The sequence below is a fragment of the Trachurus japonicus genome, chromosome 3 (genome assembly GCF_045865225.1).
Source record: "Trachurus japonicus isolate A0001 chromosome 3, Traja_1.0".
NCBI lineage: Eukaryota > Metazoa > Chordata > Actinopteri > Carangiformes > Carangidae > Trachurus > Trachurus japonicus.
Genome location: NC_140909.1, coordinates 22,890,589 through 22,906,713, shown reverse-complemented (window position 1 = coordinate 22,906,713; position 16,125 = coordinate 22,890,589). Strand labels below are relative to the sequence as shown.

At 40.1% G+C, this 16,125-nt stretch overlaps 2 protein-coding genes across 2 annotated transcripts in view; one reads left to right on the top strand and one right to left on the bottom strand.

Moving 5' to 3' along the window:
- The window catches only part of cep89 (centrosomal protein 89), a 64,315-nt gene that overhangs the window by 30,308 nt on the left and 17,882 nt on the right, over positions 1 to 16,125 (top strand). The window lies entirely within an intron of this gene.
- Positions 403 to 1,265, bottom strand: LOC146989987 (E3 ubiquitin-protein ligase RNF182). Its single transcript, XM_085773121.1, has one exon. The coding sequence runs from the start codon at positions 1,250 to 1,252 to the stop codon at positions 533 to 535; it is 720 nt and encodes a 239-aa protein (XP_085629247.1). The 5' UTR covers positions 1,253 to 1,265; the 3' UTR covers positions 403 to 532.

Genomic DNA, 16,125 nt, shown 5'->3' with positions numbered 1-16,125 from the left:
TATTCATGGTTCAGAGTTTAAACTAAATGTGCAGGCATCCTAAAATAAAGTTACATATTAGTAAAACTCATAATTCACAGAAGTGATAAGAAGTGGTAAGATTTTGTTGGTATTCAGTGCTGATAAATGAGGGCCTGGGACTTAGTGCTGTTATTATGTATGTTAAAGTTAAAAAAAAAAAAAAAAAATCTTCTCTCAAGACTAGGGCATACACACAACACAGAAAAAAACAGCTTACAAAAATACATTACAGAGATGTAGGCAAGGTGTTTTACCTATTAGCTGAGCTTGTTGGGCGGCTGTGGGCAAACTAGTTTCTGAGTTTCAACCTCCTTCAAGATGGTCTCTTTATGTTTTCTGACTGGCCCATCAATTGCACGAAAGTAACTGACTAGTATTTAGTCAGTCTCCTGCTAAAAAAAACATCACATTCACTTTTTGGCCTCATATCTATCAACTTAACAAATTACATACCCGTTTTCTGCAGTAGCTTTTATCCCATCTACAGTACCACTAGTTAAGTAGCATCATATCAGCCCCTGGAGGAGCAGTCACACATACCCTGACACAGACACTGGCAGAATCCATAAACCAGACAAACTGTCAAACTTGATGGTACCAAGCTAACACATACAATACCCAGAGTCACTCTCTGGATTACTAACAAGTAGATTCCTAGAGGCAGGGAGCCGAAGTATAAGAAACCCAGCAGCCAGACCAGGATGCGTGGGACATGATTGCAGAACTTGGACAGGGTGTCCTGGTCAGTTGGCCCATTGGAGCCCATTGATACCGAGTCCAGGCTCTGCTCAGTGTAAATGTCTGAGCGGCTTGGGGAGTGCTGTGAGTTTCTCTGCACTTCCATTATGGTGATGACCAGGCAGTTAGAGGAGTCATGAGATGGGCTTGAGGAGGAGAAACTCTTTGGAGTCAGGACCACCTCCTTGTGGTCAGAGTTCCAGGACTTGTCCCGCATCGCCAAGTGGGATATGATGTTAGCATCGTCAGGCAGCGCTGAAACCTCAAACTCTGTGATCTCAGTTTGATGCCGACAAAAAGGGCAGGTGATGCAGCCTGCTCCATCAGCAATGTCCAGGATCTTAATGAGACAGCGGGCACAGACCCGATGTAAGCAGTCCAGGATCTTGGGCTTGCGGTTGTTGGCATTGTAGCGTTGGTAACAGATCTTACACTCTAGTTCTTCTGGTGGAGGACAGTCCGTCTCCTCCAACTCAGGCTGTGGGCTGTTCATCTTCAAGTCATGTTCTAGGGAAAGATGTAGAGGCAGAAACAGATTGATAAAGAGGGCGTTAGAGGGATGATGACTTTTCTCTAGTCCAGCGTTACACATGACTTTGAATAGGATGTTAGACATGGCACTGACACAAGCAGGTCTCTGACAACTGTATCTACGCCCAACAGGAAAAGGTCAGGACTCTACAGTAGCCTACCTTCTGCTTTCACAGCTCCTGCCCTGTGGACCTGCTGCTGATGAATGATTTATGGTTTGGGAATAGGATCAGGGTGTCACCAGAGAGCCAGTTGTGGCAGCCTGTAATGCTATTGATCTTTGGGGATAGGTGACAAGCAGCATAGTCCCTTCTTCTTCAGCAGTTTCTTATAATTCATTGTTTTTGTGGAGAATATGCATTCTTTTTTTCTATCTAGTTCGCAATCAGGTGACCCTGGAATTGAGTCTTTTACACTTTTAATCCTTTTGTTTGAGTCTATGATGTACTATTTAGTTTTTATGTGGGTTGTTAAGATAAAAACTATAAAGCAAAGATGTTTCTTTGCTGAAAGCTTTTCACTTCTGTGTTGTTTATACTGACTAAAGACACTGAGAGAATTAGTGTTTTGGTCAGCATTAATCTGTGACCGTTGGATTAATTCACGATCAAAAAAGCAATTTAAAGACTATCATGCTTCTGGCTATTGATTTATTTTACTCCCAACATGAGTCACTGTTGTCTGCCATGCCTACAGAGCTTTATCTCAACCAATGAATACTTGAAAGGTCTGTGAAGACACTCACAGGAGATAAAGAGAAGAAAAACTGAAATGAAAACATAAGATTGTCACTGATCAGATATCACAAACACATTATTGCTGCTTATATGAGGTACATGCTTCAAACACAGCAACTCACTTATGTCCATCAAACAAATTCATGTTATAATCTGGAAACAAGATGTAGGCAAGTGTGTATAAACACATTTCTGTGTTTCAAATTGTGACTTTTTGTTTCTTCTCCATCAGTTTTTTTTTCTAAACTGTGTTGGGTTTAACCTCTTCAGGGCTCAAAATACATGTTGCCAGTACTTGTGTTTCTGATCCCTGTATCAGTACAGCCTCACTGGGATGGTACATAATGTTTGACATCTACTGAGGTCCTAAAGGGCTGATACAAGAAAACTCTAGTGATCTGTTTGCTCCATAGAGAAACAGCAAGACACTGTCAGTCACCATTAATAAGGTCAAATAGCTGTGAGCATGTAACCATCAGTCACCTAACATGAATAGGAATGAGGTTTTTAGGTCAAGATCTTCGCAATATCAGAAATAAAGTACCAAGACTGATCCAGATAATCAGTGATTAATTTGATTATTGTTAATACAGGTGTTTATTCCCACTCTTTGAATAATAGAATTTTACACTTAATGGTCTATTTTTCTTTTCCTTTAATTTGTTTATTTTTTGCTATAGATTTGGCCATATTTTGAAGGTTCTTGTGATGAATCTAAGTTCCTCGTAGATGCATGATCCTGAATTTTGAATATTTCAAATGGGAAACCTCACTTCTTAAAGCAGAAGTAAGTGGTCCGGTCGTTTTCACTAATGCTGCGTTCCAGGCAGGCTTTTGAAATCGAAAATTACAGCTTCAAGTCACAACTTACGACTTTGTAGCGTTCCAGGCAACCCACTCGTGTTTTTCCGACCTGTTTTACAAGTCACTATAACGGCCACTCGTAACTTCCGACCGGTGAACTCGTACCAGATCGAACTGGTATGACTTCACGGTCGGAAAAATACGAGTTTCCTTGAACGCACCATAACAGTCCTCGTCCCTACGTCGCCACATTCACGGCGTCCCTTGGCTGCACACAGCCCTGCATGCCGTTCTCTCTCCTCATTGGATAAAAACTGTAGGATACGATAAATGTTTTTCTCTGCTCAGAGCAGAGCAAGGGAAACACTCTATGTAAGTGATTGCTGTCGGAAGATATAACTATTTAAGACTTATATTAACACAAATATATCACTTACTTCTGCTTTAAGTTAAAGGACTATAATGTTGATGTTGTTGTGTTGCTAATATTTGTTGGCTCCATCAAGGTAGTTGTAATGTCTTGATGCAGTTGGCATCAGACATTATGAATATGTGTAATATATTGCTGGAGTTATTGTTTGGCATGGTGGTAGTTTTTGGGGTGGCAGAGGCAAATGGTATGGTGATAGTATACTATTTTGGAAATGTATAGATGGAGCAGTGACATTGCCGTGCTGTTTGACAAGTTGTGTCGAGAGCATGTGACTTTGTTTGTTGAAGACACTCTCAAACCTCAGTGTGATCCTGTTAGTGTGTTATTTAAGCAATATATCACGACAGGCCGTGATGCTCATGATATATTGCTTAAAAATACACTAAACACTGTGAGGATCAGTGTAAGAGTATGCGAGTGACTAATAAGAATGTGCACTCATTCATTAATAGGAGCCACTGAAAGAAACTCACTGAGCTTTACCCTGGTTGAGATTTCAAGAATACAACTATTAGCCATCATATAGAAACATTTAATTAGATAGATAGATAGTTGTAACAAAAACTGCATCAATATTGCAGAGTGTAACTGTGGTACTTAGTTAGACAAAGTCAGTTAATGAGGCAACAGTTGCTGTATTCTATTATCTCATTAATCCTACAGGATCAGGAGAGCAAGGCTATCATTCTTTGGATGTCTTCAAAATGTCAGTGTTAGTTGTGAAATAGGGCCCGATAAGGACAGGATGATTGGCAGCAGTACTGTTATTTTCAGAAAACCTTTTCAGATACTTCAAACATATTGGTTAAGGGGGCTGGATTCAGATACTGTCATCAAGCATGGCCCAATTTTGTCGTATAATGGTCGTATAAGTGTGCTGTCAAAGACGTGTCAAACAGCAATCAATTTGCAGGTAATAACTTGTAAGACTGTGCTTTTAAAGGTAATGGTATTTTGAGTTCCACATGAAAGATATAATTAATTAATTTCTTTTCTTTTAAAATCCAGTGCAGGTTCTCAGGATAGAAAATTAGTTCAAGTATTATGGAGACAGTGTAGTATGTGCATGAATTATACCAAATATATTGGAACTATTGCTATTTTATATCAAGTTATATGTTTTATGTTCATAAGCCATTCTTCTATATGTAATTTACTTGTATTTCTGATCTTTAAAAAATACTGATGTAGGAAATTCTACAGTGTCGCATTTTTTAAATTTCCATGTGTCATCACTAGGGGTGTAACGGTACACAAAAGTCACGGTTCGGTACGTACCTCGGTTTGGGGGTCACGGTTCGGTACGGTTTCGGTACAACAGACACTAATTGAATGTAAAACTAAAATCTGTTTGTGTTATAAAAGTAAAAAAAAAAAACAAGTGCATTCATGCCATTCATTAATTCTAGAGGAAAAAAAAACTTGCACTTGACAACTGTCAACTATTATTCAAATTATTAAATTATTATTATTAAAAAATATATTATTATAAATAAAAAAAAGAAAAAAAAAGAAACTAACATCAATGTTGGTTTACACAGTTAAATTAGACTAGTTACTTTGGTGATGTTTCTGGTCCTGTCTGTGTTCATAAAACAGAGGCAGCTACACGCACATCCCAAAAAAACTGAAGACTAGGTGCTGGACCAAGACACAGGTAAGGAAAAAAGGAGACCGCACACTAGTTAAAAGCTCCCGTGACAGTTTAATGTCACTCACACGTTTCGGGCGTCAGCCCTTCATCAGACATAGTGTGTGGTCTCCTTTTTTCCTTACCTGTCTGTGTTTATGTCATGTTAAAAGCAGCGGGATAGGTTGTTGCACACAACTTGTCTTCTTCCTTGCACCATGATTGACATGTCGGGGCGAACATGCGCTAACGTGTTTGATGCGTTTCTAGCGACGCAGCGCGCATCCGTGAAACATCGCCGACGGACTTTGTCCGGTGGACAAGTCACGAGCTGCTTTCTATGGTCGCGAGCCGTCGCCACCGCCGTTGTGTTTCATTGAGAAGCCACGGTGACATGAATGAAGCAGCAGCTCCTCTAACTTCACACCATGGATGTATTATATTGCTTCACACTCTCATCACTTCTCTTCTTCGTCTGCTATGACGGCTGCAGGCAGCTTCGAGGCTGATTACCGCCACCTGGATTCGAGTGAGGACTCGACTTTTTTTTTTTTTTTTTTTTTAAATATTCATTCAGACGTATTCGTCGTGTGACTGTGTGCACCGAACCGTGACCCCCATACCGTGACGGCACGGGACAAATACATATACCGTTACACCCCTAGTCATCACAGATTTATGGAAATTAACATTTTTGTTTTTTTAGATACCTTCTACTTTCTTGAAGTATCCTGCAACATGATCTGTATCTGGACTGATGATGGTGTGTGTAATAACTCTTGTAGATGTTGCTCTTAGGACGTTTAAGCTACAGAGGCTCCTCTTTAATTCTGGTAAAGGGGAAAGAACTGAGCATTTTTCCCTGCAGGTTTGGCACTTCCCTGGTATGATTGGTGAGGGAGAAACATCAACCCTTGTCCTCAGGGGCAATGATCACCCCTCGTCTGAGTCACCCAACAATCATCCATATTTATTATTAGGGCCCACTTGGTATGTGACCTTTCACAAAGCAGTGATGAGGTGTCTAATGGTGTCACAATTCCATGCTCCAGCTGGAACCTTCTATGGTATTGTAAGACTGCCACATTTCTGGATCTCAGTCACAACCCTCTCAGGTCCCAGGCTGAAATTTACTTACATGTGGCTGTGGCATGAAGCTGAGTAGATGAGGTCTTTATCTCTAGTCAAGATGACGAGTGACGACTGCTCACTGTACTGTTTGAAGCCATATGATGCTTATTTGTAACTGTTTATTGTGCGTGGATTGTATTATCAGCCACGAGAACATGCTGATGTGGACATCCTGTACAAAGACTATAATCAGTGTTCCTCAGGGTTGATATCTGTTACAGTGAGATGTATACATTCATATGCATTTTGCTGTGTATTCTGCAGCTGTGGGATGCAGCAGAGAAGTGCTTTGCAGTCCTCTCTCACATTCAGTTTAATGTGGTTAGATTTCTTGTAATTCAGTGTTGTCAAAAGGTTCAGTAACAGCCTTATTAAACCTTGGTGTTTCAGTGACCTGTTCTTTATTCCTATTACTTCTTACTTTACGTCTTTATTTGGTCATTAACAAGTCTCCCTCCTGACAGGAGGATGCTATATAAAGAAAAGCCAGCCATTCATTCATTCATGACCATAAAATATAGATTGAATAGGTCGATGTTGCGTTGGCAATTGCCCACCAGGCCTCTCTGTGACTTGCTGATTGTTAAATATTTCAGCCACCAGTCTGTTGCGTTTAAAAAGCCTTCTGAAGCACGTCAGAAAGATGTCAGAAAGAACCAGCTCCTACTACATCAATCCCAGGAGCAGAATCAACCAGTTTCCCCCAGAGGTCAAGGGCAAATACATGTTGTAAAGAAAGGGCACAGCTCTGGGACTGTGTTTTAGCTTCTTAATATGCAGCTTGAACTTGATTGTAAAGGTTACCTTTGACTCTGAAGTTACATTGTAACCTAACATTCAGCTTTACCAGAAAGAATTGCCTCCTCAGAGCCTACAGATTGAATGTGATATATTTCTTATCTCATAAACCATTAAAAACCTTCTAAAAGGTTTTGAATCTTCATGAATATTGTTTGCCAGTTTATTTCATATTTTTCTCTTCTTTTATCGTCTCAATAGTAACTTTAATGCGACATTACTGCTTCCAGCTATCACTATTATAGATACCAGAGGTGTACATCCTATGTTTTCAATGGATCCACACATACTGTACAACAAACTGCCATTTGCCTATTTCAAACACCTAGTTGGGTACAAAACCAAGTTAACCACCAAATTACTAAAACACCTGTTCCTCAAAGGAGAGGAGCAAAGTACAACGCACAAAATATGGAATGTCATCACGCCCTCACACCGCGTGATTGAAGACATCTGTATTCATGCCTGAAGGCAGATGACCTGTCTGTAATGCCCTATCCACACATACTGTATCAATCAACACTGTCATTCTATTAGGTCAACAGCAACTCTTCACTGAGCCCAGCTGAACAGATGGGGCAACCAGGTATCTGTTCCTCCTCTCCAGGGAACAGTCACAATTTGTTCCGTTTTAGTTGAGTTTAGTTGATACAACACAAAGTACAGACGATGTAGTCACACCCCACAGAGCAGTCACCAAACTGAGGTCAAACCTCCTGCGCTCAGGTGCATCATACACCGAGCAGAAAGGTCACCGTGAGCCATGAAATGGGCTGACACATCCAAATGATAAAACTGAACAAACATTTGGGGCTACAGTACAGATATTCTTCAGAAATACAGTATGTCTCTGGTCGAGTGCGGCTACTCACTGTGAGGCAACGGGAGACAAGCCAGAGAGACAGCCTCTACAGTCCAATGAGAAAGTCATTGTTTAGAGAGAGTGCTGCTCCCAGCTGGGCTGGCAAAACAGATAAACATAAAAGTACACCCTAAGTGTGGTCTGGGTAGGTGTGAAGTGTACACACAGCAATGCAACAGGTTATGCAGCCTCGTCTGCCCCTTGGGTGTAGAAAACCTTAAGAGCGCAAAAGCTATAGAAGTACAGAAACAAGAAACAAATTGTGAACCCCTCATATTTACCTGGATTCCTGCATCATGCTCATGAAATATTATTGACCTGTATATCTAAGTCACAAGTTTAGATGCATTGGGCCTCATTCACCAATATCTTCTTAAGAATCTTCTTAGATTCTTTCTTAAGTTGTTCTTAAGAGGTTCCTTAAGAAAACCCTACGTCAGATTCATCAACGCGTTCGTAAGCCTCAGAATTGTTCGCAGCTGTGTTCCTACTTGATGAATGCCATCTCCTCGTAAGTTGAGGGCGTGTGCCAGGTGAGTCTAATTAACATAGGATTAGCATAGGTAACAGCCCCATCAATGAGACTGCAGGGCCGTGTGCACACAGCACCCACAGGCACTGAGCAGAGAAGGTGAAGTGAGAAAGAAAGTTGAAATGCGCAAATGAAAATCTGGGAGGGAGCACCAGACTCCAAATGTAAAAATAATAGGGCCGGGACTCGATTAAAAAAATTTATCGAATTAATTAGAGGCTTTGTAATTAATTAATCGCATTTTAATCGCATATAAATATTTGACCTGAGAACAGTGAGAAGCAATATTTTTTCACATGGATTTTAGTATACCATTGAATGACTGAATACATAAGCTTAAGCAACAAAACATTGTTTGTTTTCAAGGTGGTACTTAACCAAGACCAACAGACTAGGGATGCAAATTATCGATTAATTCATTAATCGATATTTGATACATACAGATTAAATGGTCTTTCCTTCCAATACACTATGATGATTACTGTAGTATTTAACTAGGCTACTTAAATCACAGTAGCATAAACTGATTTGTTGAACTCAGCCTGATGTAAACATTAATAAAACTCAGTAACCAATCACACAGCAGCTCCATGTTGTCCCTGTGTGATGTTCAGGGACAGGTCAGGACAGTCTGAAGACAGAGCTCTGAGGGTGAAGTCCCATGATAATGAGATGAGCTGCACCTGTGACAGTGACAGGTCATAGATATAGCGCTGCAGCTGAGCAATTAGCGCTATATAGCGCATTTAGCGTGCGGCCGTGTCTGTGTATCTATGTGCAGGCAGAGATCAGAGATGGTGTTTTAAATAACCATGCTAGCGTTTCACCAGCTCTCATCTCTGCCAGTCAGCCTCTCAAACTGCCGCCTCTCTCGCGTGCGGGCGCACCGCACGTAGACACACGTGAGAAAAAAAAAAAAAAAAGAAAATTTATAAGTGTGATTAAAATGCGTTAATTTTTGTGTAATTAATTAATCGTAATTAATGCGTTAAAGTCCCGGCCCTAAAAAATAACTTAAGTAGTGAAGTGGCGCTACTGCGGCAGGAATGAAACAAAGAAACAAACAAAAGGCTTATATTTAGTTTATATTTTTATATTTATATTTAGGCTCCTGTATGCCCCCCCCCCCCCAAAAAAAGAGAAAAAAAAACAACTGCTATGATGTTTTTTAAGAGACTGCAATGATTTGTCAATTATTATTATTAATATATATGATTATTAAAAACATCATAAAAGATAAGAAAATAATTCTTATTCAAATCATATAATATCATACAACTGCAGAACAAAAGAAAACGCTATAATCGGTTATTTTTGCAGAAGTCTCAGCACCTAAAAGTGCGTAAGTATACTCCTGACTGTTCGTAGATTTTGTTCTTAGTTAAGAACAAATTTTGGATAAGAAAACATTCATGAATGCCACAATCTTCGTAAAAACTTCGTAAGTAGGACTTAAGAACAAATTTGTTCTTAAGAACGGTTCGTGAATGAGGCCCAAACACATTAACTTAAATGACTGTTAAGGGCTTTATCTTCTGCCAGATTCTTCATTTCTCAACCCTGAAATTGTTCTCAGACTGGCAGCGGAAGCTCTTTGAAAAGGGTTGGTAGCACACACACCTACTTTTAGCAATGGAGGAAGCCGGTCATGTTTAAGAATATTACTGTAGGGTGGGCATAGTTGTGCCTTGCAATGCTTTTCCCTTCATGCAATGCAGTCTTGTGGTCTGACAGAGATGTAAGGTGAGCTACAGTGTAGATATATTTACACAGAATATTTCCTGTAGATCAGAAAGTCTCCTCAATCTCCTCAAGTTTTCTATGTAGGAAGAATGCTTTACAAATATACAACATATAAACATTATTTCTGAATATTTAACATCTCTTCTCTCTACTTTTATAGTTAGTAACTAAAACTAATGACATCTGATACAACTAATCTTGCAGAAAAGAATCAGCACTGAACCATCTTCCAATGAACAACTCTGCATCTTAGAGGTGCAATGGGAGCTGGGCCGCAGGGTAAAAAGAGAGTTGACTTAAATTACACTCTGAGGAGCACATATCTCTGGCAAGGCCAAACAATTTCCCACGTCTGTCAGATCCAGATTATTATCTGGATTCTACACCAGCATATGCTACAAATTCATAGATCTCAATGCCATAAATGTGTCATAAAAAGTCCTGGCTCTGCCCCTCCAAACCTTTCTGACAATTAAACAGACAGACAGGTGAAAACATTACATCTTGGCTGAGTTACTAAAAGAGGACTCATGCAGGGGAATGTTAGTAAGACAAAGGGCAGCTTTTTTTGTTGCATAATATGTGTATTCTCAGTGTTCAGCTGTTGATTGAATTGTGTGCTGATGACAGACTAGTTAAAGGACAATTCCAGTCGAATTCAACACAGGGGTGTATTTTCATATCATTTTAGGTCTAAAAGAATGAATCTGAAGATTTTCAGTTTAATCGCTGTTTTGCGGTAGCTGCGTCTGTCCCTGCATCGCCACGGCAGCAATGAATGGGAGTGGATGTAAGTTCCGCTGTTTAGGCTGTTTCCAGCCCTCAAAGCGCCAATTTTTTTCCACAGACAGCATCAGATGGCTACTCAAACATGCACCGAGAAGTTTATTTACTTCAAGCAAGTCGACATGTTTGTAAAAGTCGATCTAATTCAAAGTCTCCCGGAGTCTCGCGCGAGCCCGAAGTTGCAGTGCTGGTGTATTCAGGCGCAGTAGGAGCTACCGCTTGTGTCATAAACACAGGAATATCAACTCTTTACTTGCTTGAAGTGTACATTTTTTTCCACAGACAGCGTCAGATGGCTACTCAAACATGCGCCGAGAAGTTTTTTTTACTTGAAGCAAGTAAAGAGTTGATATTCCTGTGTTTATGACACAAACGGTAGCTTTTCCCACTTCATGTGAACACACCGAGCACGGCAACTGGGTCTCGCGCGAGACTCCGGGTGACTTTGAATTAGATCTAGTTTTACAAACATGTCGGCTTGCTTGAAGTAAAACTTCTCGGTGCATGTTTGAGTGGCCATCTGACGCTGTCTGTGGAAAAAAATTGCGGCTTTGAGGGATGTAAACAGCCTAAGCAGCGGAACTTACATCCACCCCATTCATTGCTGCCGTGGCGATGCAGGGACAGACGCAGCTACCGCAAAACAGGAGCGATTAAACTGAAAATCTTCAGATTCATTCTTTTAGACCTAAAATGATAGGAAAATACACCCCCGAGTTGAATTCTCCTGGAATTGTCCTTTAACTGACTAGATGATTGATTGATTTATTGACATGTTGTTTGGTTTCCAGTATTTGTCACAATATCTACTTGATAATGCTTCTCTGAATTATATGATTGTGTTCATGCTGCCATTGGCAGATCCTTCATCTTTGTTATACCTACTGTATCTTTGTATGTTTACCTGGGGGTTAAAACAGAGCTAAACTGGCAAAGATTATAAAAATGGCCAGTAAAATTATAGGGAGGGAGCAGAAACAGCTGGGATGTATTTATGACGTTAGAGGTGAACGGAAAGCACATACAGAAGGATTTTGGCTGATCCCAGTCACCCCCTGGCCAATGAATTTCAAAAACTCCCCCCATGAGCTGCCAAAACAACGAAAAATATTTATAAGAAGTCATTCATACCGAATGCAATTGCAATATTAAATTCATGAACGCATTCCAGGACATTCTGCTATGTACATCACCTTCTCTCTCTGTCTTTGTGTATTGAACGGCATGTTATTTATCATGTGATTTTATGTGGTGTTATGTGGTGAAGCCAAAGACAAATTTCCACATTGTGGACAATAAAGGAAAGATTCCTCCAGGGCTAGGCAGTGTATCTACCCCACTCTAGTGAACACAATCAACACAATCACAATGAACACAATCTCAATAATGTGAAGTGAGGAAATTTCTTCAGATTTGGTGCTAACATTCACTTAGACTCAAAATCCAAGGCCATGGCCTCATGTTGGCTCAAGATGATTTTGAAAAACGTTTTCAAAATCTACACCGAGACGAAAAAGATGAGCAGAACAGGTAGCCAAAGTGCACACCTCCCAAATTTCAACAGTGTGCAGTCAGGAGGCAGGTTTCAAACAGAGAAAAACACTCTCTGTTTTAAACGTATTTAAAAAACAGACACACAAACATCCCAGACCCCAATACATGTTCCCCTGTAACATTTTTCAAATACAGCCTTCTTATTTTTCTTCACTACAGTGATAAATAGTACTCAGCCTTGTGTGACAGAATAGTGGGTGCCTTTGCTTCATTTGGTGGATTGGTACATTTATCTAAACTTGCACTATATCATCAGTTGTGCTGTGCCATCCCTACTTGACATTCTGCACACTGACCTGTGCTACTTTTTAGCTGCTGTCATTTCAACTGATATTCAGGCAATTTTCTACAATCTTTAGCTGTGACAAAGACAGATCTATGGATCTAAAATGATGCATCTGACCATATTCTGTCAGCGCCACATTTGTCAAAGTGTATTTCATCGTAAGTTGTAATTATTATTGGCTGGGGATGTGGCTCGGTTCCCTGCCATTTAATGTAGACACGCTCAAGAGTGTGAGGCAGTGAGAAAAGACACTGCTAATGGACCAAGAATCTGCTACAGTATTAGATAAACCTGCACCAACAGAATGTGTGAATAGTGACTGAACAGTCCTTAAGGTAATTAACAGTAAAAGCATAGAAATGAAAATAGAGCATGTACAAGGATTGAAGTTGTAAATGCAAAATGATGTGAAAAAAATTCACAAGGTATTAATGGAGCAGTTAGTTATTCATATTCTGAGCAGTGGGTTCGTCACAGACACTGCAGGGATCTAACATAAAGGTGCTTTCCACCATAGCGGCCTTAGAGGTTTATAATGAAGCAGTGGATTAATGTTAATTACATTAGGTTCAAAGTAACACAATAATACAAAATTATGTACAGTATATATTAGAATGATTACCCTGTGATATGGTGCAACAAGGGAAAGGTTTGTTCTTAAAATCACAAAATACAACTGATCTGAGGTTATTACATTGATAATTTGATTCTCTTTGCTCTCAGTGCTCTCGTCTGCACTACTTGATCATAATATGTTGTACTGTATGTGCACTGAAATTATAGCCATTTCCCCTAATTGCTCTCAGTCTGAGCAATCATATTTCTTTGTGGGAGGTCTCTGTTGCCACAGTAGATACATTTTTGAGGAGATAGGAGTCCAGCAGAAATGGGAAAAGGGCTCTGAAGGAGCGTTGAGTGAGCACTGTTGCTTCACAGCAAGCGAAATTAATTTCTTAGTTCGTGTGGGTTTACTTTGGGAGCACCATCTTCTTCCCATATCAGGCTGGAGAGTGCCCTTTAAGTGCTTTCAGAGCGGTTACTGATGCTGCCCTTGTGTTTTTCAGTGAATGCATTATGGTGGCCTTGTTAGAATGATACGTAGCAGTGGCAAAGCAAGTGTGGCTGGCTGCTGGTCTCATGAAATGCGCCACCATGTCTAATTTGTTTTCAAGATGTTCATCATTTCTAATCAAAATGTCGAGCACGTTGATAGAAAAATATATATAAGCGACTGCAATCTGTCACAACCATTAGGCTGCAGAAAGTGTATTAAGTCCATTCATCTGATAAGTCTACTGTGATCTCTTAATAAGTGACTATATACCAGAGAAATGACAAAGAACCAGCAAGTCAAGAAGGTAAACACAGAACAAGCTATAGACAGCCTCTGACATGGTTCAAAATATCAGTCCTTATAGATACCAACAAATATTAATTTATCTGTGAACTGTCCATCCATCCTAATAAATATTAATACACAAAAAGGAAGATAATCTCTTTTATCACACAACATTATAGATTACATTATATAATCATAATTTCAGGCCAAATTTCAACAAACCACCACACAACTGTGGACCCTCCACACCACAAGTACTTTACTATACCTTGTGTGTGATGGCAATTAGATTCTCCTTGGTCCTTCAGTTTTATGCTGCACATTATTGGCTTACAGTAAGTAGAGAAATACTGTAATTTCTACCCTTCATTGAAAAGTTAATGGACCTGCACTAAATGCTGTATTTCAACCCCAGCCTTCTTCACAGTCATCCAGTTGTATCTATTCACACAAATGTCCCCAGATACCACAGGATCCTGTCCAGCATCGCGTTAGTGCTCTGTGTTGGGCCAATAGAAGGCAACTAGTGTTGTTTTCCTGTTCCTCTGAGCTACGAATTAAACCTACCAATAAGAGCTAGTATCCAGTCAACACCCCTATAGGAAACATGCAATGTCTTGCTTGCTAAATTTCACTCTCTTTACTGTTTCCTTCTTTACTGTAACTATACTTTGCTTCAGTCAGTGTATTCACTTGGGTCTCACTAAATGCTTTAAGATGGGTGAGGAGGAGTAAAGTCTTTTATTTTTGCAACTGCATTTAGGCAGAAAAGGTTTATGTGTTCACACACTCACCAATTTGTTGCTGAAGTAAAGAGTTTTTACTACAGCGAATTCAACATCATCTGGATTTGTGAATGTGTAAAGTGTATAAAATAGAATGGCATTAGTGAGGCTGCAAGGTGTTAATCAAAATAATTGCAGGGTGGAACTTGGAAGATGAAAGAGAGGGTGCACATGAAGTAGTCTAAACAGAGGCTCAAGACGTACTCATGAATTCAGACATGTTGTGGCAGCTGTTGGCGGTGGCACAAATCTTATTTCAGCATAAGGCAGGACTTGGAGGTGGAGGTAGAGCCCAGAGGACCAACAACAACTGCACAAACAAGAGAATCAGGTGACCACTCATTTCAGAAAATGAAGCCTGCAAGCAAGATCAAGCAGACAACTCAAATGTGCTGTTAGTCACTGCTGTGTGTATTCAACACTGTCCCACAGTATCCACCTGTAGGATCTAGGTTGCCCAAGGAGATAGTTATTGGCAGTGAGTCAGGATGACAGATACATAATCTAAGTCAAATTATGTATGTTGGTTTACAGGAATGTCCTTCCAGTGACTCTGGGGGTGAATTCTATATGTAAAGCATATAATACATAGAGAGATAAAGCACTCATGCAATATACAGCATGATTTTCATTATGGCTGTTGTTTGTGAAACCCTCCTACATGACAGGGGGCCCTGTCCTCATTTTAAATAGGACTAAATAGTTGAATGTCTTCTTTGATACAGGAGAAAAGTGTCTGAGTCTGGCAGTAAATCCCAGTCCCTGCGGAAAGGTTTTTAGTTATCATTTGGTGTTTTTACTGAAAGCTTCTCAGGTGTGAGTATAAAAAGACAGTGCTGCTCACAGTGCTCAGTGAAATCTCTGGAGAGAAGTGTTAACAAAAAAATGAAAATGCATTTCTAATACAGCCACAGTCCCTCACTGGGAGGCAGTATATGAAAAATACTTGTCTGCTCTGAATTTTTAGTTGTTATTGTTGTTATTGGGTGGAGAAGGTCACTCAGCCTCTGGGCTACAGCTCCAAAGCTTGTTGTGAGGGCTAAATGTCACTTGCTTCAGCTGGGCTGATGCTGGCACCCCACTGCCTCCCTGAGGAGTTGATGGAGATTCAGGCAATTTACTTTCCAGATCATAGTTCTTCAAAATATGAGACCGTTTCCATTCATCATTGAGCGCTGAGCTGCATGGGAATTAGCATGCTAGTTTGGGAGAGACGTAGGGCCATACTGAACGCTAAGGCTTGTAGCTGGCCAAGTAATACGTTTCTAACAAGCCTAAATGTAATGTTGTTGCTGCAGCTTCTGAGCTCCCAAACTTTTCCTGAGTGAATCTTGAATGTAGCTACCCTCAGTATTACACATTATGTCTGATTCATTTTCTTAAGTAGCCTACAGTAGGAAAAAAAACAGGAATTA